General features: G+C 56.9%; 11 protein-coding genes across 11 annotated transcripts; 6 read left to right on the top strand and 5 right to left on the bottom strand.

Annotated features, from left to right (window-relative positions):
* The first annotated feature begins 2,719 nt into the window (after nt 1-2,719).
* On the top strand, nt 2,720-3,666 carry GGS23DRAFT_515934 (uncharacterized protein). Its single transcript, XM_051514598.1, has one exon. The coding sequence runs from the start codon at nt 2,997-2,999 to the stop codon at nt 3,399-3,401; it is 405 nt and encodes a 134-aa protein (XP_051372536.1). The 5' UTR covers nt 2,720-2,996; the 3' UTR covers nt 3,402-3,666.
* A 2,112-nt stretch (nt 3,667-5,778) lies between these two features.
* On the bottom strand, nt 5,779-6,681 carry GGS23DRAFT_596321 (uncharacterized protein; the record flags this gene model as incomplete). The annotated part of the gene is made up of 6 exons (XM_051518463.1): nt 5,779-5,891; nt 5,974-6,033; nt 6,096-6,134; nt 6,209-6,259; nt 6,328-6,390; nt 6,579-6,681. 6 exons carry the CDS (start codon nt 6,679-6,681, stop codon nt 5,779-5,781), a joined length of 429 nt encoding a protein of 142 aa, XP_051372535.1.
* A 1,681-nt stretch (nt 6,682-8,362) lies between these two features.
* Nucleotides 8,363-9,682, top strand: GGS23DRAFT_515892 (uncharacterized protein). The gene has a single exon (XM_051514597.1). It carries the CDS (start codon nt 8,756-8,758, stop codon nt 9,653-9,655), a length of 900 nt encoding a protein of 299 aa, XP_051372534.1. The 5' UTR covers nt 8,363-8,755; the 3' UTR covers nt 9,656-9,682.
* GGS23DRAFT_565578 (alpha/beta-hydrolase) lies at nt 9,463-11,910 on the bottom strand. The gene is made up of 4 exons (XM_051516223.1): nt 11,385-11,910; nt 10,972-11,288; nt 10,232-10,863; nt 9,463-10,136 (listed from the first exon to the last, which is right to left on the bottom strand). Exons 2-4 carry the CDS (start codon nt 11,255-11,257, stop codon nt 10,074-10,076), a joined length of 981 nt encoding a protein of 326 aa, XP_051372533.1. The 5' UTR covers nt 11,258-11,288; nt 11,385-11,910; the 3' UTR covers nt 9,463-10,073.
* Nucleotides 11,911-12,381: 471 nt separating this feature from the next.
* On the top strand, nt 12,382-13,608 carry GGS23DRAFT_515647 (uncharacterized protein). The gene is made up of 2 exons (XM_051514596.1): nt 12,382-12,631; nt 12,685-13,608. Exons 1-2 carry the CDS (start codon nt 12,526-12,528, stop codon nt 13,386-13,388), a joined length of 810 nt encoding a protein of 269 aa, XP_051372532.1. The 5' UTR covers nt 12,382-12,525; the 3' UTR covers nt 13,389-13,608.
* A 402-nt stretch (nt 13,609-14,010) lies between these two features.
* On the top strand, nt 14,011-16,667 carry GGS23DRAFT_565571 (uncharacterized protein). The gene is made up of 2 exons (XM_051516222.1): nt 14,011-14,657; nt 14,728-16,667. Exons 1-2 carry the CDS (start codon nt 14,463-14,465, stop codon nt 16,057-16,059), a joined length of 1,527 nt encoding a protein of 508 aa, XP_051372530.1. The 5' UTR covers nt 14,011-14,462; the 3' UTR covers nt 16,060-16,667.
* On the bottom strand, nt 16,107-16,389 carry GGS23DRAFT_596317 (uncharacterized protein; the record flags this gene model as incomplete). Its single annotated transcript, XM_051518462.1, has 3 exons — nt 16,107-16,184; nt 16,242-16,327; nt 16,383-16,389. 3 exons carry the CDS (start codon nt 16,387-16,389, stop codon nt 16,107-16,109), a joined length of 171 nt encoding a protein of 56 aa, XP_051372531.1.
* Nucleotides 16,668-17,003: 336 nt separating the features above from the next.
* On the top strand, nt 17,004-20,158 carry GGS23DRAFT_565552 (Adaptor protein complex beta subunit). The gene is made up of 4 exons (XM_051516221.1): nt 17,004-17,277; nt 17,348-17,985; nt 18,039-18,784; nt 18,841-20,158. Exons 1-4 carry the CDS (start codon nt 17,045-17,047, stop codon nt 19,438-19,440), a joined length of 2,217 nt encoding a protein of 738 aa, XP_051372529.1. The 5' UTR covers nt 17,004-17,044; the 3' UTR covers nt 19,441-20,158.
* Nucleotides 20,054-20,651, bottom strand: GGS23DRAFT_515624 (bola protein). Its single transcript, XM_051514595.1, has 2 exons — nt 20,406-20,651; nt 20,054-20,327 (listed from the first exon to the last, which is right to left on the bottom strand). Exons 1-2 carry the CDS (start codon nt 20,500-20,502, stop codon nt 20,095-20,097), a joined length of 330 nt encoding a protein of 109 aa, XP_051372528.1. The 5' UTR covers nt 20,503-20,651; the 3' UTR covers nt 20,054-20,094.
* Nucleotides 20,652-21,174: 523 nt separating this feature from the next.
* Nucleotides 21,175-22,896, top strand: GGS23DRAFT_515609 (NGG1p interacting factor 3). Its single transcript, XM_051514593.1, has 4 exons — nt 21,175-21,641; nt 21,722-21,765; nt 21,832-21,975; nt 22,047-22,896. The coding sequence occupies exons 1-4, from the start codon at nt 21,310-21,312 to the stop codon at nt 22,712-22,714; spliced, it is 1,188 nt and encodes a 395-aa protein (XP_051372527.1). The 5' UTR covers nt 21,175-21,309; the 3' UTR covers nt 22,715-22,896.
* Nucleotides 22,797-24,076, bottom strand: GGS23DRAFT_515612 (Vps51/Vps67-domain-containing protein). The gene is made up of 2 exons (XM_051514594.1): nt 23,339-24,076; nt 22,797-23,286 (listed from the first exon to the last, which is right to left on the bottom strand). The coding sequence occupies exons 1-2, from the start codon at nt 23,882-23,884 to the stop codon at nt 22,879-22,881; spliced, it is 954 nt and encodes a 317-aa protein (XP_051372526.1). The 5' UTR covers nt 23,885-24,076; the 3' UTR covers nt 22,797-22,878.
* Nucleotides 24,077-24,353: the final 277 nt, after the last annotated feature.

Below are 24,353 nucleotides of genomic sequence, written 5' to 3'. Positions count from 1 at the left end.
CTTTATGCTGCAGACGCGGCGCCCTCCAATCAACAGGAGGAAGAGGGGAGGATGGCAATGATCTCGATCAAAGTTCCGCATCGGGCGTCGTTCCCACCCGTGCGACGGCTTCACACGTATCAGAGTCTCGGTTGCGGGCCGGTACCGCCACAATTTCCGCTGGGGAGGCGAGGGGGGAGGGGGAGATGGCAGTAGTGATTCATGCGTACTTTTGTGCCGGCAGCGATGCTCCAACACACGATAGTCGCGCGCAGCACCTTCGTCAAGGTATCGTGGTAGGGCTAATGTGGTGCGGTGAGATGGGATAGTGTGGTGTAGTGAAGAGTAGAATACACGACGGCAATACCATCGATCAGGGACATCTGGGTATGCTTCGCTCACTCGTTGTTTTCCCCATATCGGCTCTGTACGTAAGGTAGGTATGTAGGCATATTACCTACAGTATGTGGGCGCTATATTCGCGCCACCGACGGCGCAATGCACATGTGTCCCTGTGTGTCTCTCGTTGTGCGCGTGTGGGAGGGATGGTTGGACCGGGCTGGCTGCGTTCATGCTTTCTTCCGTGATTACCTGCCAGCTCATGCCGAGGTGGTGGAGAGAGGGCGGGCCAACAGGTAGGTCGAGAGGGCGGTTCGTCGTATGTTGCCTCCCCAGCGCTGCAATTCCGTGCGGACATTTGGTGGATGGATCCGTACTGACATGCACATGCAGCAGACCAGACGCCCGACGCCATCCTGGCCTGTATGAATTGCCTATTTATCCACTTCGTGCTTCACCTCTTATCTGTCGCCATCTCGAACCCCCCCTCGATCGGGTTGCGCCTCTGTATGTCTCTGTATGTCTCTGTGTGTAGGTGCGTAGGTCGCTGCCCACCTCGACCTAACCTCCTCTCGGATCCTTCTAGACTGCATCTGCTACTACTACGCAGGGTCAGACTACGTGGTAGTGCTACGTAGCATACGCTACTGACCTGCCCGCCCCTGCACGCGGGCATCCTACCAACTCGCCCATGCACGAAGTCCGTACGCGCAGGCCCTCAGCCCGTCTGGCGGTCGGCTTGACTTCGAGATAAGACAATCTGGTCGAGAGCTGAAGCGGGCGAGACAGGAGAGAGACAGAGAGAGCGCACGGATTGCATGACGAGATTCTCGTCCCAACTCGCACCGTCCCATCTCCGATCATGCATTCCCCCCCTCCTCTCCCTTTGATCGGAGGGTCTGGAGAGATGCAGCGTACCGCGTGGCGCCGGTTGTGGTGCTCCACGGTGCCTGTCTATCGCCCAAGGCGGGTAACCGTGGATAGATAAGGTGTGCAGATGGGAAGGGGGATGTCTGGATGAGGAGAAGGGTAGATGACGGATGGGTGGGTGGGAACCCGGGATGGATGCTAACCCCAGATTTCCGGATTGCCTTTTCCCACCTGTTGACCTCGTCACTTATCTTTTTTTTTTCTTGCTTCTCTCATCTCTCTAATTCCCGGTTTCTCCGTTCGCCAATGCCGAGCGGCTGCCACCCTCTTGTTCCAGCGAGTATGAGTAAGTACCTAATATCAGTCCTGCACGTACAGATAGATAGGCAGGTACCTCCTGGTGCGCATACCTGTATGAGTACATGAGATGTCGCACATGCGGCGAGTACCCAAAGTATGTGGGATGCATGCGTTTGTACACATCTCGGTATGTACATCAGTCGGTACGCAGTACGCATTTCTATGCCTGAAACCTGGTCTGCCCCTGCATTAGCTAGGTACTGCGGTCGCCGTCCTCCCAGCCGGTACAGGCCATAGGTAGGTACAATACCTACCACTGCTACACTACTACGCAGCACCTTTTCAGACGGGAACCCTCCTAGAGGCCCGCCCAAGGCCCCCCTGCCGGCCCTCGTGGCTCTTAGTGGTGTCTAGCGGCCAGCAGTGGGTACCAGCAGCGCCTCAGCGACCATCAGTGATCGCAACCGGCTAGGGCGGTTCGCTGGGAGGGCCCAGACGGGCTAAGACAGTGTGCACGGGGCCGCGTCGAGATGAGCCCGCCAAGCCGCTGGAGGCCAGAATCGCCGCCAGCCTGCTGCCAAAATGCTCGCTCCATTCGCTGTCAATTGCGAGCGGCTGCCGGTTCTCTCTTCTCAGCGATATTTGTGTCTAAGATGGAGAAGAAACCTGCGTATAGACGTCAATACATCAGGTGTCTAATGTTGCCGTGTATCTGCCCCGCGTAACTTGCGTGTGTATGTACAGAAATGCATGACGTTGATGTGCCTCCTACTACGTACCCCATGTACTTGGGTGCACAGTACACAGTCCCCCCGGGCGCGTGACCCCAGCCAGTTCCTAGCCGACCTGGCCGCTTTTCCATTTTCCATCCGCTGCCGATGCGCCTAAAGCACACCCAAGCATGCACTAGCCCATGCCTCTCTCTCTCCTCTTTCTTCCCCCTTCTGTCTTTCATCTCTTCCCTCTCCTCAACCACTCGGTACCAATTCGCTCTCTTCCAACCACAGCATACCCGCCTACCCTCCCAGGCTTCCTCTCGTTTTTACCTATCTATGTAAAACCCTCGTTCCCCTGTCACTGACCCCGATCCGCTCGTTCTATCTCTTCTCTTCTTTCCCTCGTTTCTCCCCATTCTAGTCCGCCCTCTCCCAACCTCCGACAGCAGGTTGCTTACCGACCACGCGAGAGTACATAAACCGGAGAACACAGGACTGTTCCCTTGCGTTCGTTTACCACGTGTGTCCTTGGCGTGGACTAGAAGGATTCATCTATCCCGTCGCTGCGGCATAAGGAAAGCGGCCTTTGTCGCTCGTTGTCCCCCTTTGCTGGAGAATACGAGACATCGGTCTTATCCCGTCCGAGACAGTAGAGACAAGTGATTGGCTCGCGCTACTCGACAGCTATTGGTTCCGCAGCGGGACAAGAAGAAAAGAGCACCGGCTGGGAAGCCTAGAGAGAAGGAAACGAGAACATATATCACGATCCACAACACATAATAGTAATTCAAGATGCCGACCCTGTTTGAGAAGATCCAAGCCAAGATCGAGCTGTTCCGGCTCGAGCAGCGGTACACGCGCAACCGCCACCGCCGCTCCGCCTTCATCAGCAACGCCATCTACGTTGACGGCGAGTACATCTACCAGACCCCCAACGCTACCGGCTCGTCGACCAACAGCTCGTCGACCGCCAACTCCTCAGCCGTCTCGTCGCCTGTCGAGGAAGAATCGCCCTACGGTAGCTCGCGGCGCCGCAGTGTCGAGGTCCGGAGCAACACCTACCCGGACCCTCAGACCCCCGCTCAGAAGAAGCGGCTGAACCGCTTCTCCTCCATGCCTGGCTTCGGCAGTGGCTCCTCCACCACGAAGAGACGCGAATGGCGGCCCACCACCTACGACGTCAGGGAGGTGCGGTGAGAGGCGGGCGCAAGAACGGCCTAGAGCCGGCGGTCGGTGGTGGGAGAGGATACAGGCGGGTACTGCGGCGGGCTCTGTACCGGCTACGAATGAGGGATCAAACGGTGAAGAGGCATGAGATGCGTCGACACCGATTGGCGAGGAAATGGGGGGTGGCTCCTGTGTGGATATACCCAAGTTTTGAGGTGGAGGGTGAGGGCGGGAGACGACGAGCAGGTTCAGGAGCTTGGTGAGCTCTGAGAAGCCACCGTGACTCTCTCACGAACGACTTACCATGTTTTAAGCACGTATGTAAATGTGCGTGCGTGTGTGCGTGTGTCAACACGACCACTGCCATCGCCCACCACTACGACGGCGTCATCGGCATCGTTTCCGTACTGGTCCCCGTGTCTGCGCATTTTGTCTCTTCTCTCTTTCCTCTTCCTTTCCTCACCTCTTCTAGACGCCTGTACGAGGAAGAACGAACCTGAGAGAGGAATACATTGAAAGGGAAAAGGGAGGAGAGATGTCTTCAATTGTACATATTGACAACGTATATCTACTATTGTGTCACGCACGACCACAGGAAAGAATCGGATTGCCAATTTTGTTCCTCAAACCCGAGGCCATCTCTTAATCTCCTCGGCCATCTGCTCCCGCTTCGCTTCGCCGTACCCGGTTTCCCGTGCAGGCGTGCTTTCCGGGTGCCACTACACTGGCGCCGATTTTGCGCAGACGTCACGAATGCCCATATACCGCGCTATCGTGCACCACGGCACCTTTTAACAGAGCCGTCGGGGATTTTCGCAAACCGAGGCCCAGACGTCTGTTCCTACGCGAACTGCCGAATATCCTTCAACCCCCTCCGCGCATGTCCTTACCAGGGGCACGTTCTTCTCTCTCCCCAGACGCGCTTCGTCGACTAGAGGGCAGGCGAGCAGCGACGTCCATAGGCGGAGAGGAGGTAGGTAGTCTTGGGACCCAACCCAACTCTCTTCGCGGCCGGACTCTTTCTTCTCCCTTTCTCTCATTGGCGGGGGGGAGGCGAGGAGGCGAGCTGGGCCGACGGCACTGGCGTCAGGGTAGGGCACGCGATAGCGCCTAATAGTCGGCGCTCTAGCGAGCGCGCCTCTGCAGCGGGCTCTCGCTCTGCTCGCCCGCGGCTAAGCCAGCCCCGTCCGAGCGAGACGGCAGCCAGGTCTCGCGATCACCGCCTCAGCGCGCGCGCGCCGTGGCCTGGCTGCCTCTGCCTCGAGTAAGCACCTAGCCGACGGAGCCGACGTACAACTGTACCCGCGCGCTCAGGTGCGCCCGCAGACCCAGGGCCCTGGGAGATAGGTAGATAGGTATGTAGGTGTGTAGGTATGTGGCTACCCGGCCAGCGCGCCGTGGCACACTTCAGGTGCCCACCTCCAACCACACGCTATCAAATGGCGATCTCCATGCTACGCACATAGTTCGTCCGTCCGCCGGGCGCTCGCTGGCTGGCGCGCCGGGTGGGCCTGCTATCTCTTCGTTCCACCCGTCGGCCGCCCCCCCGTTGGCTGGCGGGTCTGGCTGGGGTAGCCCGGGCTCGCGTTAGATTGCGGGCCCAGGGGTTCTGCCCGGGAACGAGAGCGAGAGAGAGATGAGTGGTGTGGTGGGAATCATGATAATAGAGGGACAAAAACGTGGAAGTGCGGTGGCAGTAGGAATAATTACCTTCGCGCGTCCAGCCCCCACACACATATGCCGGCTTTAGGCACGGTACAGTAACATCTTGTGTTATTTGCGTGCTCGGCAGGTAGTGTGCAAGCAAGGCGCCTGTCTAAATGGGGCCGGCGCATATGAGTACGAGCGAACGAATCACTCCGCGTGGAACCCCCCCCCCCCCCTAGGCGACCATGAGACCGTCACGTAGGGCTCAGATATACACGACGACATCGAAAGCGGCGGTCGTGAGTGGGAAAGCATCGTGATTATAACTGTATGCATGGTTAAGGCGCCTCTTAGCCATGCCAACTCCTCGAGAGGCCCCTGGGCATCTCTCTAAATCTATGTATCTAGGGCACGTATCCGTATCCACGGCCGCATCCTGCCGTGCGCACCCGGCCTTGGGGTCCCTCGCAGAGGGAAAAGGGTGAGCTGGCAAGTTGTTGGGCTAGGTAAGGTCAGCGGCACCAAAACAAGGAAAAAGTGATTAAAATCTCCTACGATCCCGAAGCCCAGCTCAAGTCGAAAAAGCCGCGAGCCCGGCGGCGATTCCTTGCTGGTGCTTCCGCCTGCGTCTTTCCGTCCGTTCGTTCATCCCCCTCGCCCGTCTTGAGTGAAGTATGGCAAGGGGGGACAGCTTTTATCTGCCGTCAGTCAGACTGTTTCCCCTGTCGACGCGTCCCCCACCACGTCGTCAGCAGCCGATTCAGGCGGCCTCGGTCTCGTCAAACGCTCCAGACCGCAGTTGCAGGTTGTTCCGCCTGATCCTCGGGACCGAGCGCCTCAGAGTCTCCGTCTCGTTCAGTGTTCCAGACACCACTATTTATATAGGCCTCGTCAGCCGCTGCTATCATTCGCGAATGCCTGCATATCCTGAGTACGAACACCCCGTAACACGTACCTAGCGAGTGTGTGACGTTCTCGAAGTCGGTCTCGGAGCTGTTAAAGACCCCAGGAATCGCTACACAGGTGTTCCGGTTAGCCATTGTTAATTCCGATCTCTCGGGCGTCGTGTATACATACCCGAAGAGAGAGTCTGGCTCTCAGTCTGGGTAGAATTCACTGTTCGCCGATCTATATTAGCGGGCTAGCTATCGGGTCACCCCCGTAGGTCACAGATCATGGAATCCTCGTACCCCGAGCTCGAGCTCGATTATCAGTTTCCGTCAAGTTCGCATTCCTCAGGTCTATTACAAAACATTTAGCTATCGGTCACTTCGCTTGAGCCAGCTAGCTAGTCGAAAGATGCACATACCCTGCGATTGAGACAGGTCCTCGGTCTCATTTGAAGCCCTGCCCCCTAGCCTAACTGGTGGAGCTATGGTATAGGTTAGCCATCGGAGAGACGGGGCGGTGCATAAGTGACCCGGTCGTTTCCATACCTAACGCGAGTGCTCGCGCTGTAATATCGATAGCTAAGGACCTCCAGGTTAGCAGGTTTATTTCGTACGTTTCTGTTATTTCTCCTCTCTAGCAAATCTCACGGCACCGGAAGTAGAAGCATACAATCGGCTAGCAGAGCGCGCTCCCTATCCTCGCGAGCGACCGGGGTCGCCATCGCAAAGGGGCTGGTTGAGACCAGGAGGAAGAAAAGTGCGAAGACCTTCATGGTTGCTAGTGTGGAAGCGATCGAGAAGCTTGGAATTTTAACCTGATATCTAATCAGGGCAGTGACCAAATATCGCCAAACGTCCAGAACACCTTCGAGAAGTGGCGACGTTATATAGGACTCACGTCGAGTTGTTCTATATGGTTGGCTAAGCGGCACGGTGAGGAATATGACTAAGAAAAAGCAGTGACCTGAGAAGTAAGGAGCTGGTTGTAAGAAGCTGAAGGCACAAACCAGATATACGTCCCAACAGCGAGGTTGGGGACTTTTCAGAGCAGATCAAGAACAGGTATTCTGATCACCCCGATTCAACATATGACGTACGACCACTGAAGGAAGGAGAGGTTTCTAGGTTCGCACGGATCAACTACTAAACATAGCATAACATATCAGGTCGCGTGGACTTGGCTTCAACGAGACGTTTCGAAGTCGTTTATCTTGGACCGAACCGAGGGCGGGGGGGCATCGGCCGCTCGTTCATATTACTACTTACATCCAACCTTGCGAATAAAGAGACCGATGGATAATTGTTTTACTGACGGACCTGCTTATCAGTGGGGCTGAGGTCTCGAAAAAAAAAAACCAAGACGGACGAAGAGTCCGCGGCACCCAGTAAACACCCACTCCGCTGGTTGCGGCCAGGGAGACCCGGCGGCGCGTCCGGTCCACTCGCGATAGGCACTCTCGTCCCAACAGGTCGACGGAAGAGATGACTGGTCCGCGATTAGCGAACATCAAACCGGACCGGTTCATAGCACGGTGTTACCAGACTCGCAAGCGCTAAGGATCAGCGGCGCACGGAGATCAAAAGGGGCCGGGGCTACAACGCGATTAGCTAGTCACCGCGGCCGATCGCCTTCACCGATGGGCTATTTTCAGCCTCTCGCTCAGATCCCTGCGGCGGTATTCCTGGTTGTTCTCACGTGCAAGCGGGATTCCTTCGAGAAATAGCTGAGGTTGGTGTTTGAATCAGGAGGGGGCTCCTGCGACGGGAACTGTCGGGCGAATGTTGACGATAAGCATTTACCACGCCGAGGATCGCCACCCAACTAGATGGGCGGCGCGCCATGGTTCGTGGTCGGGGAGCCGCAGCCCTGGTAGGTATATGGAGAGGGCCCAGCGCTTTACCAGCCAGGCCATTCCTGTCTCGCTCCTCGACAACCGGATAGAACGGGGGTCGCTCTGGCGTAGCGAGAATAGTTGAGACTAATTTAAAGAGAGCCGTCCGTCCCTCTTCGCAAATCGACAGCGCCGTTAACGTCGCAAGAATTGCCCTCTTGGGACAGTCTCAGCCCTACACGGTGACGGGCGGCGCTGATACGGCGATAGACGCAGATCGCCGTACTGAGACATCTCGTTTCGCATCGTTTCGACCGCTGAAACAATGTCTGCCCAAGCCCCTAGGCTAGCGGCTGTTCCAAAAGTTAAAAGGTGATAAGTAAGCCAATTCCTCGTATAATCCCGGCTTCTTTAGAAATTCCGCAAGTCTTGTCGCGAAGGGAATCTAGCTGACGAGGATCAGATAGAAGTTGTTGAAGTAGAGAAGGTTGATGGCTCAACACCCGGAAGACTAAACGAGGTGTATAAACAGATATTTCTTCCTTACTGCGTAATGCTACCTCCAATGGCATATCTATGCGGGGTTTTGCTGTGTCGACCACCCTAACGGGGAAATCGGTTTACAGGGTGATCAGAGGCCTCTTCATTCCTTATTGCATTGCACCATATCCTCCTGTCCCATAGATGCATTTCCGTGGGGAGGAATTCGGCCTAATTCCACTCGCATACTCATCACCCACTCGCCTTCATCCCGTCGACGCGACACTACGACGGAAATGCTAGAGCTATAAACTGCGCCGCTGCTTGGAGAAGAGAGCTCGACGAAGGTATTCACAGGCTTGGCTTTTTTATCTCCAAGGTCTAGAGATAACCACGTATTTGCCCTACAATACGGGTTTATACACCGTGATAAGTCAAGTCTCCAGCGCAGTAGACTTCTAAAGGAGAAGGCGGAGATCGTATATATGCCCCCAATAAAGAGAGGAAACAGATAGAGACGGACCAAACAAAACCAATGGCACCCCTCTACGAGAAAGCCCTGATCGTCGGTGCCACTTCAGGCATCGGCGAGGCCCTAGCTGCGAAGCTACTGGCTGAGGGGACCTCGGTAGTGGTGACGGGGCGGCGGCGCGAGCGCCTCGACGCCTTCCTTGCCGCACACCCTCCGCCCTTGTCGCCCTCCCCCTCGGCCGCCACGGCAGCAGCCATGCCCCTCGACGTCACGCAGCTGGGGGCGCTGCCCACGTTCGCCGCCGCCGTGGCGGCCGCGCACCCGGACCTGGACTGCGTGGTGTTCAACGCGGGGATCCAGCGGGCGTTCGACTTCGGGCGGGGGGGCGTCGACCTGGGGGCCTTCGGCGAGGAGCTGACGACGAACTACGTGGCGGTGGTGCACCTCGTGACGGCGCTGCTGCCGCACCTGCGGCGGGTCGCCGGCGCAGCGGGCAAGGCCCACCTCGTCCTCGTCGGCGCGTCGCTGGGCCTGGTGCCGACGCTCGTCCGCACGCCCGGCTACAACGCGAGCAAGGCGGCGCTGCACAGCTGGGCGACGGCGCTGCGGCAGCAGCTGCGCGACGCCGGCGCCCGCGTGCGCGTTGTCGAGGTGTTCCCGCCCGCCGTGCAGACCGAGCTGCACGACGAGCGCCACCAGCCCGACCTGGTCGGCGGCGCCGCCATCGGCATGCCGCTTGCCGCCTTCACCGAGCGCCTGTACGCCGGCCTCGCCGCCGGCGCCGACCAGTTCGCCGTCGGCCCCGCCGAGCCCTGGCTCGCCGACGGCGGCTTCGAGGCCGAGCGCGCCAGGCTCTTCGCCACCGGCCAGGAGGCGCTCAAGGTTGCGCTCGCTCCGTATATAAGGAAGGAAGACGTGAGGAATGGGGAATGGGGAGGCGGTAGCCAGGATGGGACGGAATAAGGGATGTCTAGGTAAATAGACAAGTGCGTGAGTGGGAATGAAGTAGTGGTTGCCTACGAGGGCAGTCCAAGTCGCGTAGCTACTAAGCGCCGCAACACGGCGGAGTAGGTCTGGATCCTCAAATCTATTTGCTCTAAATTTTGTATACGCGCGTTGTATATATGTACGGGAGAAAGAGAGCGAGGAAATGTCGAAAACGACCCCAACGACGACATCAAGGCGGGAAAACGCCACCCTCCTTTAGCTCTCTCCACCATCGTTTCGAGAGAGAGCCTCCCTCCCCGAGTAACGCCGATTCATATACTTAGTTGTAAGCACACGTCTATGTATACCGCCCAACGCCAGTCCTCAAACCCCGAAGGCCCCCTCGCCACACCAGTATACCACACGCATCCCATCCTACCCGGCTGCTCACCCCTCAAAAGCCAGGGGGATCTAGCTTATCAGCCGCGGCGCTGATCTTCCGCGATACGCCCGTGAGCTATGAGAGGGGTACGTTAGCGGACTAGGCACATGCCTCTCTGGTCGAGGAAAGGAGGGGGGCTGAGCGAGTGAGGGAGGAGAGCGAAAACGTACGTGTTCGTCCTTGAAGATGGAGAAGTGATGGCCCTCGACGTCGACGACCTCGCGGATGAAGCCGCCGTTGGCCGCGTTGTACTCGTCCCAGCCGAGGAGGCGGAAGTCGCGCACGTGGTCGACGAAGGCCTTGCTCGAGTCGGGGGCGACGAACTCCTTGGCACGCAGCAGGATGGTGGGCGGCGCGGGGGGGCGCGGCTCGGCGCCCTCCTCGTCGTCCTCCTTGCCGCCGTCGTCGTTGCCGTTGTCGCTGCCGGAGGAGGTCGAGGCGGCGCTGGAGGACGAGGGGGCCCAGCGCGGAATGGCCCACGACCCGACCATCATACGCGCGTGCGTCATGTTGACGTCGACCTTCTCCTTGAGCTTCATCGCCCGCGACGCCTCGGGCGACAGCAGGAGCGGCTGCGTCGGCAGCGGGCCCCGCAGCTCCGCCAGTCGGCGCGGGAAGATCGTGTCAATGAAGATCATGCCCAGCACCCGGAATTTGGGAACCGGAGTTCTCGCGCCGTTACCATCGCCATTGGCGCTGCTACCACCATTGGTGCTGCTACTACTGCTGGTGCTGTCGTCGCGCGCTGCTTTTGCGATCTGGTACGCCATCTCGAGGGAGAGGTGTCCGCCTAGCGACCAGCCTGCGAGGGGTTAGCGTATACGATGCTTATATATCTATATACGATACACTTATAGATTCGCCTACGGCGTGTAGGAAAGGCGGAGATAACTTGTGAGAGGAAACCTACCGCCGAGCAGGATGTCGCCGCCCTGGGGGAGGACCTTGGCGAGGAGACGGATGTAATGAGCGGCCATCTCGGAGATGCCGCCGTCCCACCACCCACCGCGGTGGAGGTTGGCGTTCTGGATGCCCCAAACCGGGCGGCCGATCGGGTCCAGCAGGCAGTAGCTGAACGTGGTGCCGCCGCCGTCGTGGACGAGGACGAGCGGAGCCCGCGGCTTCGCCAGGAGCGAGTTCGCACGCGTCGGCGGACCCTCGTGGACGAGGATTGGGTTCGAGAGCTCGTCGTACATGACGGACAGTCGCTTTCTCTTTTTCTACCCTCTGTAGGCAAGATGCGGGGTCAGCGCTATTTTGTTGGGAATCCCATCGGGGTTGGAATGGCGAAGACGATGGTGATGATAGTGGAAGGATGCTCACACTACGGTCGTAACTCGTGCTTCCCTGACGTAGCGAGCAGGTCAGCAAGAATGGAGGATCACGTGATGCCTCGACGTAGTTAGGCCTTAAATCTCTTCCTTCTTCCTCTCCCTCGGTCTGTGGTATTAGGTGATGAGATCGGTACTGGTGCAGGCAGGGTCCGTCGTCTAGCGAATTCGAGATGTGAGAGCGCGTGCCTCAGGGTGGGTGGTACACGCCCGTGCAACTTTCGAGCTGATCCGACAGGGTAAGCCGGAGCGCGAGGCGAACTAGGTCAGATTAGTTGGCTGTCCCAGACCCGGACACCGGATGGTGAAGGGGATTGTTGCGAGCCAGATCCGGAGGGGAGGGGACCAATGGGAAAATGATGAGACAGGGGGATCGATCCTACCAGTAGGCTGACAGGGCGCGCGACGCGAATACCAGTCGTCACGACGCCTCGGTGGTAGATCGAGGAGAGGAAGGCCTAAATCGATTAATTTGTAGGTATATTATCGCTGAGTTGGGCGAGGATTCGGTTCCGGTGACGGGGGTTCAATTACTATGCATCTCCCCCACCCAACAGACCGCATCCATAGCAACTCCGAACGCTCCCCCCCCCTCCTCCCCAAATACCTTCATTGGATGGATCATTCCTTGCCGCCTTTCCAGTCAAACCACATCACTCTATAGATAGATAGGTATGCCCAATTTTTATAGAGCACCCAACACTTGTCTCTTTTCGGTATTCTACAGCTGCCTACACATTGTGTAAATGTTCGGTCTAACGAGATCCCCTTCTTTCGTCGGGATTCTCAGGCTGGCCGGCAAACTCTGCGGGCAGTACACATTATATCCGAGACATTCTAGAGCCGGCTATGCGAGGATAACTTATACAGGCAAGTACTGGAGTGGGTGTTCGGCAAAAGAGGGAGATGCCTGCGTCTTGTGTAGCTGCGTAGTAACATTACACCTATAAGTTAGGTTACCACTCCAGGAGCCACCCCTTCGCGAGCCACCCTTATATATATGTATTTATATATAAACAATTTTTGCCCGGAAAAATTAGATAATAAAGCCTCCAATTTTTAGCGCCCTTAAACAAAGTTTTCCTCAACAACCTTTTTTCTCTCGCTTCTCAATCTCTACTCCCTCTACTTCGATGGCTTCATATGAAGAGGAGCCGCCGCCGACTATCCGGTTTACAAACATCAAAGAGCTCTGCCAGGCAATTAAGCAGGTTCCTGGAGATTTTCTGATTGTCCAAAGTAAGTATTTACCATTTACTTATACCTTTAGGATATTCTGTACTAATTATTAGGTGTTTCTCTTACCGATTTTGAAGAAATCAGTCGCCAAGAACCTCGTCGATTTCGTTTACGCCGGTACCATGCCGATAGGGAGATTCTGATTATCACAATCCCCAGTGATTTGCACGAAGCACTCCATATCGGGATCTACCGGAGATATGACTATCAGCTTGGGCCAGGAGGGATAGAGAGCTGGAGATCAATTGGCAGCACTACCTTTCGACCACAAGGTCATCCTGGAGGCGATGGCGGTGAAGGTGATTCATGTGGTGGCCCAAAGCCAGCACGTAAAAATAAAGGTGCCTGGCCAACCCTAGTCATCGAGGCTGGGGATTCTGAATCCTTAGGTGACCTACGAGATGATATGAGATGGTGGTTTTCCGCATCAGACCATCAGGTTAATATTGTCATTCTTGCCAAGTTTGATCACCGTAATCAACGGATTATAATCGAGAGATGGGAAGAAGAAATTCAGACTCGCCCTGGCGCTACAACGACTAGAAGGGCAGCTTCTGGCGTCGTTCGGCCTGTATTACGACAGAGTATCACCATCATACGGGATACAGCTACCGATTCATACCGTGTTACTAGAAGTGCATTGGTACTTTCGTTTCGGCTTCTCTTTCTACGAGATCCAGGTCCACATGAAGGAGATTTTATCATAAGCATTGCAGATTTGCAGGCTTACGCACGAGATGTCTGGGAGGTCATTTGAGGATAAATAGATGGGTTAATCGCTAATCAGAAAACGGAACCTCCAACATCGACACAAAGATTACAATACTTTAGACTGCTGAGGCTTATAAACCCGTGGCAAGGCGAGGAGGGACTCGCATACGCTGCGCATCCGGTCTGTACACCGTGCCCCTTTCTATCCAGAGGGAAGAAGTAGATGAAAGTAGCTCTTAAACTACGACTATATCAATAGAGTCGTGGTATGGCAACCCTCACTTCCCATCCACGAATGCTGCCTAATAGGTATAGGTATGTGTAATATCTGCTCCCTAGTCCTCATTGTCACACGGTCGAGCATGTATTCGGCCTTGTAGCTCAGTTCAGAGGTGCGTGTATATACCTACCTGCACCGTGTTCTCTCTAACGGTAACAGAGTAGGTATCCTCAACGCCATCAACGCTGTGTAATCGTGGGATCTTCCTAAAATATCCCGCGGCTGCGACTCGATCGCATCAATTCCGGTTCCTCATAGCGGTCCGTATTTAGGGAACTATGGGCCCAACAGTCGGTTCCATCATGACCATCTAGTGTGCTCGCCAGATCAGGCCCGCTTCCTCCATGAGTGAGCTCTAACTGGGGAGCTATCATTATATATCCTAAGGCGGCTTTTCTGATTAACGTCTGTGTATAAACCTACCTAGGCGGGTAGGTGTATGAGAATATACGTATTTTAGGGAGCGTAGTTACCTAAGCTATCGGAAAGGCCGTTTGATTGGCCAATGGGGATTCTGCACACAGTGTGTGGAGAGCACTGTATGCTACAAAGGTACGCTCTTGTCTTGGTCCCAATTCCGTTCCCGTTCCCATCCATCGTCCTGTCTTGCCCTCCCTTAGCATCTCGACTGTTTTCCCCACTTACGCCTACCGCGCGCCCTGCCACCATTGACGCGCCGACAACTGCCTCTGGTAATTGGTACGGTCATTCGTTCGGGTATCGTCAGCTCTCGATCGTTTTTTTTTCCCTAGTGTGCGGTTCCTGTTGAGACCCTCTGACATCTGGTGGCCTATCACGCATCTTTACCCCTGCCATTGTGTACCTGCCTAATTTGATGCGATGGCCCCATCCGCCGAGGATGTCGAGAGGGACCTCCGCGATGGAATCCGCGCTATCGTTGCTGAGCGCGGATGGGACGACGTCACTGTGAATAATGTTCGTCAGCATGTGGAAGAAAAGAGCGGGTTAGAGGATGGCTTCTTCAAGCAGTCGGAGTGGGAAGCGCGGAGCAAGAAGATCATCAAGGAGTTCGTTGTACGTACTTGCACCTTATCTGGCGGGTTGCCGCTGCGGCAAAGGAGGCCTGTTAACGCGCAACGTCTAGGCCAAGTTACTAGCCGAGGAGAGTGACGGTCCATCATCCCCCCCCAAACCCAAGGGCAAGGCGGGATCTAAGAACGGCGTCAAACGACAATCGAGCGACGAGCCTCCCCCCGCGCCGAAGCGCCAGAAGAAAGTCCCCCGTGCCGCGCCGACCAAGAAAGCGAAGCCAAAGAAGGACGACTCCGAATCGGAGCTAAGCGACCTCGATGACCTAAGCGACTTTGAGGAGACTACCAAAAAGGCCACTACAAATAAGGCTACGAAGAAGCAAGACTCCGATTCCGAGCTAAGCGATCTTGACCTCTCAGACGATGAACCCAAGAAGACCAAGCGTCAGAAGTCGGCACCACGTCAAAAGCCTACCAAAGAAGCGTCCGAGTCCGAGCTGAGCGACTTGGCCGATTCCGAGGAGGAGCCCCAGCAAAAGGGGAAGAAGAAGAAGACCTCGAAGCAACCCACCAAGAAGGCCGCACCTCGCCGCAAGTCTAAGAAGGGGGCTAGACGAGACGCGAGCGACTCGGAGGGCCCCCCCGCAGGCCCGAAGCGCAAACGTGCGACGCCAGCCAAAAAGCAGAATGCAAAGCGTGCCACTGTAGAATCCGACAACGAGGACGAAGTGGTCGAGAAGAAGGATACCGCGAAGGATAAACCCGAGTCGGGCATTGAAGTCGGGACCAAGGATGAAACTAACGAGGACACACAAGCTAAGAAGCCCGATACGACAAAGGCCGAGACAGAGGAGGAGCCAGCCAAGCTGAAGAAGGCGGCCGAGGCAGATGCAAAACCCGCAGAGCCCGACGACTCGGGGTCGGAGTTGTCATCGGTTATAGATGACCCGCCTCCCAAGAAACGCAAATCTAAAGAGCCGAAGGGAGCACCCAAGGCGAAACCTGCCAAGGAGATACCGGGAGACGAGGCGGAGATCAAGAAGCTGCAAGGGCAACTGGTTAAGTGCGGGGTCCGTAAGATATGGGGGTTTGAGCTAAAGAAGTACGGCGATGATGGCAGAGCCAAGATTCGTCATCTAAAGGGCATGCTTCGAGATGTCGGCATAGAGGGTCGATTCTCTGAAGCAAAAGCGCGGGAGATCAAGGAGCGGAGGGAGTTAATGGCCGACCTCGAGGCCGTCACCGAGATGAATCGTGCCTGGGGGAGCGAAGGCCGCGGCGGCCGTGCTTCCAGGAGCAAGACGATCAAGAAGTCTCCGAAGGCGGAGACTGATGAGGAGGCTAGAGAGGGTGAGGATGAAGAAGACACTACCAAGGCTAACCCGCGCGTGTCGAAGCGCATGGCTGACCTAGCCTTCCTCGGGACCGATAGCGAGTCCGATTAATTGGGGATTTAGGTGTTCTATGGACGAATTTGACGACGGAGCAGGGTCTACTTGCCGGCATTCATCCTCTGAGCTATGAGACTGAAGACGGCAACGGAGCCCATGAACAATACGGCGTTGTAAAACTAGGCACGCGTTAGCTAGGAATCGCCGTTGCGATACCTCTTAATAATTGGACTTACTGCCCTTCGCGAAACCTCTCTCTCCTCGTCGTCCGACCTTGCCTCTATGAAGAGCCGGCGCAGGTTCGGGAGGGTAGCCTGGAAGGCTGCATCAGCGTGCCATCTTCGTCTGGGGCTCGTACAGCCTCATATGGCGCCCACTTACCATGACGTCGATGTAGGGGGTTAACGTATGGAGTGAAAGGCCGGGGACGCCAATTGCGAGGTGTGAAGTCGGCGGTGCGAGCCCTTCAGAGACGGATCACCATCTGCGTAGAAGGATATACCTATACCTACGTATCTTTGCGTGGTCCTCTTAGATCCGTCCGCACCTCGCCAGCTTCAGTACATAACTACACAACACAGCCAAAAGTGGTAGGCAAGAGTGACGGAGGGAGGGAGGGAGGTACTTGTGGCTTCTCTTTATCCTAATGGGGATGGTTAGGTAATTACGTCTTATCGGTAATGATTAATCCGATAAGCCTGGTCCTGTGGCTTCAGGTAGATGCGTGCGGGCGGGCAGTGTGGCTGGTGTCTCTTTTAGTCCAGATTGCATTTGCGTGAGAAGCGCAGGTGAACTCTGACAGGGCTGGGCTTGTTTCGCTTGGCCAGAGCAGGGGATGGCTTGAATGGGCGACAACTTGTTTCCTTCATACTCACCTGTCTCCTATCATCAGCACACCTACCGCCTCCCCCCCCCCTCTATCTTAACGCACTAACGGGACAACGACGCGTGGCACGGATGCGCCTTCGCAGCTGCTATCCCGCAAAATAATCCCAGGTCGAATGCACCCGTGACGGCACCATCCAGACACGACACCGACATGTCGGCTGTGAGTCGCATCCGCGGCGCTTTCGCCGCGCCGAGGAAGGGCGAGACATTCGAGCTGCGGGCAGGCTTGGTGTCCCAGTATGCCTGGGAGCGTAAGGAATCCATTCAGAAGACCATCATGGCCATGACCCTGGGCAAAGATGTGTCGCAGCTGTTCCCCGACGTCTTGAAGAACATCGCCACCTCCGATCTCGACCAGAAGAAGCTGGTCTACCTCTACCTAATGTGAGTTGCCGCCGCCGACGGGCCCGACGGCGAGTTTAGGGGGAAGCCGGCTCACAGAATGACTGCCTAGGAATTACGCAAAGTCGCATCCCGATTTGTGCATTCTCGCCGTCAACACCTTCGTCCAAGACTCGGAAGACCCGAACCCCCTTATACGAGCGCTCGCCATCCGGACAATGGGCTGTATTAGGGTGGACAAGATGGTGGACTATATGGAGGAGCCCCTGCGGAAGACGTTACGAGACGAGTCACCCTACGTGCGGAAAACGGCGGCCATCTGCGTCGCGAAACTGTTCGACCTGAACCCGACCATGTGCATAGAGAACGGCTTCCTGGAGACACTCCAGGAGATGATCGGGGACCCCAACCCCATGGTCGTCGCCAACTCGGTGCAGGCACTGGCGGAAATATCCGAGACAGCACCGGAGACGAGAGCGTTGGTGATAACACCGGCAACGCTCAAGAAATTGCTGATGGCGCTTAACGAGTGCACGGAGTGGGGCAGGGTGACGATCCTTTCGACGTTGGCCGATTATCCGCCTCAGGATGTCAAGGAGTCGGAGCATATTTGCGAAAGAGTAACGCCGCAGTTCCAACACGTGAACCCTAGTGTCGTGCTTGCTGCCGTCAAGGTCGTGTTCATTCACATGAAGCTCGTCAATGCTGACCTCGTCCGGCAATATCTTAAGAAGATGGCTCCTCCACTTGGTTAGTTTGCGACTCTGTGCGTTTTCGTCTGGAATAGCCGCTGACTCGTACAGTCACCCTCATCGCATCCGCCCCCGAGGTCCAGTACGTCGCCTTGCGAAACATCGACCTCCTTTTACAAGCCAAGCCCGACATCCTGAGCAAAGAACTGAGGGTGTTCTTCTGCAAGTACAACGATCCGCCCTATGTCAAGCTTCAGAAACTTGAAATTATGGTGAGGATAGCAAACGAGAAGAACTACGAGCAGTTACTGGCCGAACTCAAGGAGTACGCGTTGGAAGTAGACATGGACTTTGTCCGAAGGGCCGTCAAGGCAATTGGCCAGGTCGCGATCAAAATTGAGAGCTCGAGCGAGAAGTGCGTCAACGCGCTGTTGGATCTGATCGCTACCAAGGTCAACTACGTGGTTCAGGAAGTCATCGTGGTGATCAAGGATATCCTCCGAAAATATCCCGGCTACGAGGGGGTAATCCCGACGCTCTGCAACCACATCGACGAGTTGGATGAGCCCAACGCAAGGGGCTCGCTGATATGGATCGTGGGCGAATACGCCGAGAAGATCAATAACGCGGACGAGATATTAGCAAGCTTTGTGGACGGGTTTATGGAGGAATTCACACAGACTCAGCTGCAAATTCTAACAGCCGTGGTCAAGTTATTCTTGAAAAAGCCGAGCAACAACCAAGGGCTCGTGCAGAAGGTTCTACAAGCGGCTACAGCGGAGAACGACAACCCGGATATCCGAGATCGAGCCTATGTCTACTGGCGGCTGTTGTCGGGAGATCTTGATATCGCAAAGGTACCGTATTTTGGGATACCCTTGTCCGCGTCCTAAGGCTGATCAACAACTACTAGAGCATCATCCTCTCGCAAAAGCCGGCGATTACAACCACAATGACGAGCTTGCCCGCAGTTCTGCTGGAGCAGCTGCTCGGGGAACTGTCTACTCTGGCGTCAGTCTATCACAAGCCACCGGAGTCCTTCGTAGGAAAAGGCCGTTTCGGTGCCGACGAGATCCAACGAGCCGCCATTCAAGAACAGAGACAGAACGCGGCCGAAAATCCCATTGCTGCTTCGGTTGCGGCTGCTGCCCAAAATGGCACATCGGCACAGAGCAACATCGAGAACCTCCTCGATATCGACTTCGACGGTGCCGCACCCGCATCACACGAACAGGGCTCGGCAGCAGGTACGCCCGACCGAGTAGGAAGTCCGGCCGCCGGGGCCGGGCCGTCGGGTGGATTGGCGGACATGATGGGTCTCTTCGATGCGCCGCCCGCCCAAAGCAGCTTTGCAGGCGCCAGCGGCGGCGGCGGCGTAAACGATATTATGAATGGATTTGGGGGGCTGGACTTGAGCGGGTCGAGTCAGCCTCCGCCCGCCTCGGTACAACTGGGCCACGGAAGCACAGAGCAGAAGAAGGGTGGGAGCGAAGATTTGCTGGGGCTCTTCTAGGCCTTTAGGCGAGGCCATACTAGCCTCAGACGAACGAACTTGAGGAAGAATCCCTCGGCGATCGACTCGGGGAGTAAAGGTGACTTTATCGAGTCTACGGCTATAGAGCATACTCACAAGCTGTACTCGTGTCTATACACGCGACGGGGAGAGGAAGGGGAGGGGAAATGGGAATCGAGAAACAATCAGACTCCTTACCCCTTACCCCCTTCCATTCAAAAGGGATTGTGTGGACGTGTGCTGAAGAGAGGCACATATCGACAGGGCGACGACGATGTACGGAGAGGAAGCCTTGCTAGCCTACGTAACCTAGTTCAGAAGAGCAGGGGAAATGGGGACGCAAAGATGTGCAATTCGCATTTCCCGGCCCCGCCCCCCTTCCTGACCGTCCGAAGTTCCGCGTCCTATATCCCCTCGCCTGAGCGTGCCCGCCCGCCCGCCTGCCGTAGACGCCCGTTTATACCGTTAAATTGCCTAGTTCCTTTGCTCTGCACCCTTCTCTTAAACGCGCAACCTGCCGCGCCGGCGAATGCGCTTATTCCTTTCCTTCCACCCCTCTTAGCATACTCGTAGGAGGCATCCGCGTCTATCCACGTGCTCGCCCACCCCTTCCCCGACCGTCGCAGGTCCTCGCGCGGCTCCCCTGATCCTGTCTCAGCTCTGGGCCGGGGCCGGGGCCGGGGCCGGGGCGCTCTGCTCGGCGGGCGCCGCGGCGCTGGAGGCGGCGGCGGCCCACTCGGCGGGGGTCTGGCAGCGGGCGCTCCAGGCGTGGATGGCGGCGATCTCGGCGCGCAGCGCGGCGTTGACGGCGCGGTGGCGCTTCAGCGACGGCTGGCCCGCGAACCGCGGCGACACCACGAGCGCGGCGAACGACTGGCCGCAGCCGCCTGGCGCGCGGGTTAGCGGGTGCGCGAGGGAAAAAGGGGGGAAGGGGGGAAGGGGGAGGGAGGGTGCGGCGCGCTTACCAGACGTGTCCGTCACTTCGACGTGCACCGCGTCCAGGCGCTCCGTCAGCGCTGCCGCTAGCGACGCCTCCGTGATGCCGTTCGCGGCCTGCGCCATCGTGGTCGTGTTTGGCTGGGCCGCTGGGTGGGTGGGTGCAGCGGGGAGGTGTGCGCTGCTTGCTGCGTAGGTAGGCAGGTAGGCAGGTAGGTAGGCAGACACTGCGCGAGGGCGGGTCGTGTGTCGGTGGTGGTTGCGGGTGTTCGTCAGGGGTGTTGAGGTGGGAGGGAGGGAGGACGAAAGGTGCTTGTGGTAGGTAGTAGACAAGTAGGCAGATTCACCCGAAGGCAAGACAGATGGGCTGCGAGGCGTACGGGGGAACTGGGATGGAATCAGTTGGTGTCGGAGGCCGTCGGCGATGGTGAGATCGCCTCTCTGGGTTCAGCACAGCGCCAGCGCCGGTCCCGGTGGACTACGTAACGTAGGTAGCTTATCGATAAACTGTGCTTCGTGGTGGGGTTGCGGGGTATTCAAGCTGGGGGTACCTGACTGATCTAGGCGATAATGTCGCTATATTTTGCTTCGGGTACATCACCGCCCTGGGATCTTGGCCTAGTGCGCCTGTGGCGGGCAATTCCTAGGGGCACGATAGCTGCCCGAGCGGCACATACTGGGTATATACAGTGAGGTAGGCATGCTGTACAGCATATGCAATAGGCCTGTCGATGGCGCCTAGATAAGATAAACGGCCAAGCTGCCTCGACTGGCGCCGACCTGCCGTCTCGCCGACCTAAGCGTAAAACGTTCGCGGATGCCACTACCTCAGGCTCTGATCTATCCCAATCCGCCGCGAGATAGCTGGGCTGGATTGGGGTTCGGCTCGCCAGCAGGAATTGCGGGCAGCTCGTATACAGTCGCGAGCTTGCCATGAGTTCCTTGTCCGTGTCAAGACAAACCTACAACCTACTAAAACCGAATCCTAGACTCTCGCTATTTTCTGCTCCGTCCCTCTACCTAACTAGGGGTGCAATTTCTGGCCTGCCTCCTGCCCTTGACCTCAATAGGAAGAGAGCAAGACAGCATAGCAGTTGCAGGAACCTCCTAATTCTACCACGCCAGTCCTACTATATACCGGATCTACGTCGACCACTACTACCGCCACAGCGCCGGCACCGCGCCTTCAGCTCCTCATCGTCTCGCGCCATGGCAGAGCCTCCAACCTCCCTTACCGACGCGGTCATTGCCGCGATGCGGACGCTGTTAGTACCTTACTAGGGCGGACTCGCTCATGGTGATCCTGTATCTTGTCTCCGCGAAATATACTGATGCAAACTCTTAGTTTCCCAGAAGAGCTCGCGGATCGCGCGTGGGACAACACCGGATGTAAGAAGCAAGCGCACGCGAGATATGCACAAGAATGAGTGCAGGAGCTGACGGAAGCCGACGTAGTATTGCTGGGACAAGCACCGCGGCCTTCTACGTCCGAAACTGATGACGATGAGGCCAGCGGCACCGTCCTTCTCACTAACGACTTGACGTCCGCGGTGGTCGACGAGGCACTGGCCGAAGGGGCCAAGATGATTATCTGCTACCGTACGAGCCTCGCCTCCCCCCATCCTATCTAAGCTAAGTAAGGACGATGCCTCTAACGCCCCATGACACAGACCCTGTCATCTTCAGACCGTTGAAATCTCTCACCACGCAAGACCCGATGCAGACCTCCCTCCTGCGCCTCGCGGCTGCGAGGGTCTCCGTATACTGCCCCCACACAGCCGTGGATGCGGCGAGCGGAGGCCTAAATGACTGGCTCTGCGACATACTGCTAGATGGGGAGCCCCAGGTGCAACGCACAGTCGTCCAACCTATTTCTCGACCTCTGCCGCAAGGATGCGAGGGTTGCGGCTATGGACGAGTGGTGGAGCTGGCTCGGCCCGTCTCCTTGCGGGCCCTTCTGAAGCGACTATCCGCCGGCCTGGGTGGCCAACGCTATATGATGATCGCCATTCCGTCTTCGTGTAGGGACGGCACCGGGATGCGCCAGATCTCGAAGGTAGCTGTCTGCGCGGGCTCAGGGTCCGACGTGTTGAAAGATACCGATGCCCAGGTCCTGGTGACGGGGGAGATGGCGCACCACTACGCCCTTCGGCACACGGAGCTGGGCCAGATCGTCGTCACCGTCTTCCACAGCAACTCAGAGCGGAAGTACCTAGAGACGAGGTTGAAGCCCATGCTAGAAGTTGAGCTAGAGACAACGAGGTATGGGAATACTCGCGTGGTTGTGAGCACGGAAGACTGTGACCCATACGAGGTAGTTGACGTCGAAGAGCTTTAGCATAGGGGCCCACATTGTGGTCCCTGGCTTCGTCGACGCTGTAATTGAAACGCGCAGCTTTTCCCTCTCCGGTCTGTGCTGAGTTTGTGTGTGGGCGGGTGTTGGCCATGAGTGAAATCTTGTCCCGATTTAGCCGACAGTTCGCAGAGGATCGGTGGACACATTCAGTCTTTCTTCCCGGCCGTCTCTCGCCAATTACCCTTGCTCGGCTCGCCCCTGAGAGCTGCGTCACCGTCTTCTATGCATGCATCCACGTCGATGCCGCCCTGGCCCTTTTCCTTCCAGATCGTCAGTAGCTTTCGCGGGGTCTTCCATGCCTCCCTTGCGTCTTCCAGGTGTCCGTCGGCAACGAGCGCCCGTACTTTATCGGGAGCATCTAGGGCTGCGATAGCTAGCTGCCTTGTCCGTGCTCTCACTTGGCGTGCGTCCGCTGTTTGGTCTCTCGTCGTGCTGGGATCGGGGATAGATTTTCGTACTGAGTCTCGTATCGCCGAGGCTTGCGAGTAGACCTGGGCGATGGCTGGGTCGAGCGTAGAGGCCATCGGGTTCAACGGGTCCATGCCCGTCCTCATCTGTCGGGCGATTAGCAGCTGGCGATCCCACAGACGGGAAGACAGAACAAACCTTCCGGATGGTCTCGGTGGCGGCGATCAGTTTGCTGAAGTTGTCGTAGACGAGGGCCTTCTTCTCAGCGTCGAGGGCCCGCGTCTCGCCGAGGACGCGCGTATACAGCCGCAACAGTTCCTCCATGCTGTTCTCGGCGAGGGCCTTCTTGACAAAGGCGTCGGCGTCGAAGTCTTCCTTGTCCATCTCGCTCGGGGGAACCTCGGAATACTGCTCGTGGATGCCGCCGGTTTCGCCGAAGGGGTCGGTGACCTCGACTTGTGGGGGGGGCGTGGCCGTGGAGGGCTTCTTGATGTTGTAGTACTCGCGCAGCGCGGCGCGGTTGCGTCTCGTCGTCGTAGCCGCTGTGGTATTGGGATGCGGGTGGGCATTGGGGTTGGGGCTGCCACTATTGGGGTTCGGGGAGCCCATAGGAGACCGCGACCGCGTGGTATCGAGGCTCGGACGCGCGGACGAGGTCGGCGTCGCGAATGGACCCTGTTGCTGTGAGGGCGTTCGTCGCACCAGAGGACCTTGCGGCTCTCGGGGCGAGGCGATAGTGGACATGTTTTTGGTTAATTGGTCTCGAATGCTATGATGAGGCACGCAATTGTTCTCTTAATACGCCGGAGGGGGTGGACTGGGAGATTCTTTGGGGTGAAGTGGATATTTCATGAGAATCGGCTCCTTGATGGCACGTGGAGACTGAGAATGCCAAAATCGGCGACGTACCTAGTTTCTAGTCGAAGGGATCTCGGCACTGGCTGGGTGTACTAATCCTACCTGTACTAATCCTGGGGTACTAATCCTACATGTAGGTATTGGTAGCTTAGGGGACCATTTAGGCCTATAAAAGCCACTGTGGCGCAAGCTCTACGGCAAGTTAGGAAAGTAATCTACTGACTAATTAGGACCTAAGAAAACGGGTCCGGGGCCGGTTTAGTTAGGGTATTTTGACGAGTTACGCCAAGATTACCTGCCCATAACTAGCCTTAATCGATATTTACTGCGTAGCTTCTTCAGTATTCCGGTATGT

Source organism: Durotheca rogersii (genome assembly GCF_024521655.1).
Source record: "Durotheca rogersii strain YMJ 92031201 chromosome Unknown GGS23scaffold_8, whole genome shotgun sequence".
NCBI classification, from domain to species: domain Eukaryota; kingdom Fungi; phylum Ascomycota; class Sordariomycetes; order Xylariales; family Xylariaceae; genus Durotheca; species Durotheca rogersii.
This window is presented reverse-complemented; position numbering and strand designations above follow the sequence as displayed.

Bases quoted from the DNA above. Each gene is read 5' to 3' on its own strand.
- GGS23DRAFT_515647 (XM_051514596.1), top strand. From the start codon at position 12,526: ATGGCTTCATATGAAGAGGAGCCGCCGCCGACTATCCGGTTTACAAAC. The intron at 12,632-12,684 runs GTAAGTATTTAC...ACTAATTATTAG, and splicing joins AGATTTTCTGATTGTCCAAA to GTGTTTCTCTTACCGATTTT.
- GGS23DRAFT_515609 (XM_051514593.1), top strand. From the start codon at position 21,310: ATGAGTTCCTTGTCCGTGTCAAGACAAACCTACAACCTACTAAAACCG. The intron at 21,642-21,721 runs GTTAGTACCTTA...GCAAACTCTTAG, and splicing joins ATTGCCGCGATGCGGACGCT to TTTCCCAGAAGAGCTCGCGG. The intron at 21,976-22,046 runs GTACGAGCCTCG...CCCATGACACAG, and splicing joins CAAGATGATTATCTGCTACC to ACCCTGTCATCTTCAGACCG.
- GGS23DRAFT_515624 (XM_051514595.1), bottom strand. From the start codon at position 20,502: ATGGCGCAGGCCGCGAACGGCATCACGGAGGCGTCGCTAGCGGCAGCG. The intron at 20,328-20,405 runs GTAAGCGCGCCG...CCCGCGCGCCAG, and splicing joins CGAAGTGACGGACACGTCTG to GCGGCTGCGGCCAGTCGTTC.
- GGS23DRAFT_515934 (XM_051514598.1), top strand. From the start codon at position 2,997: ATGCCGACCCTGTTTGAGAAGATCCAAGCCAAGATCGAGCTGTTCCGG.
- GGS23DRAFT_565552 (XM_051516221.1), top strand. From the start codon at position 17,045: ATGTCGGCTGTGAGTCGCATCCGCGGCGCTTTCGCCGCGCCGAGGAAG. The intron at 17,278-17,347 runs GTGAGTTGCCGC...ATGACTGCCTAG, and splicing joins CTGGTCTACCTCTACCTAAT to GAATTACGCAAAGTCGCATC. The intron at 18,785-18,840 runs GTACCGTATTTT...AACAACTACTAG, and splicing joins GAGATCTTGATATCGCAAAG to AGCATCATCCTCTCGCAAAA.
- GGS23DRAFT_515892 (XM_051514597.1), top strand. From the start codon at position 8,756: ATGGCACCCCTCTACGAGAAAGCCCTGATCGTCGGTGCCACTTCAGGC.
- GGS23DRAFT_565578 (XM_051516223.1), bottom strand. From the start codon at position 11,257: ATGTACGACGAGCTCTCGAACCCAATCCTCGTCCACGAGGGTCCGCCG. The intron at 10,864-10,971 runs GTAGGTTTCCTC...AACCCCTCGCAG, and splicing joins CGGCGACATCCTGCTCGGCG to GCTGGTCGCTAGGCGGACAC. The intron at 10,137-10,231 runs GTACGTTTTCGC...CCCCTCTCATAG, and splicing joins CCATCTTCAAGGACGAACAC to CTCACGGGCGTATCGCGGAA.
- GGS23DRAFT_515612 (XM_051514594.1), bottom strand. From the start codon at position 23,884: ATGTCCACTATCGCCTCGCCCCGAGAGCCGCAAGGTCCTCTGGTGCGA. The intron at 23,287-23,338 runs GTTTGTTCTGTC...ATCGCCCGACAG, and splicing joins CCACCGAGACCATCCGGAAG to ATGAGGACGGGCATGGACCC.
- GGS23DRAFT_565571 (XM_051516222.1), top strand. From the start codon at position 14,463: ATGGCCCCATCCGCCGAGGATGTCGAGAGGGACCTCCGCGATGGAATC. The intron at 14,658-14,727 runs GTACGTACTTGC...CGCAACGTCTAG, and splicing joins AGATCATCAAGGAGTTCGTT to GCCAAGTTACTAGCCGAGGA.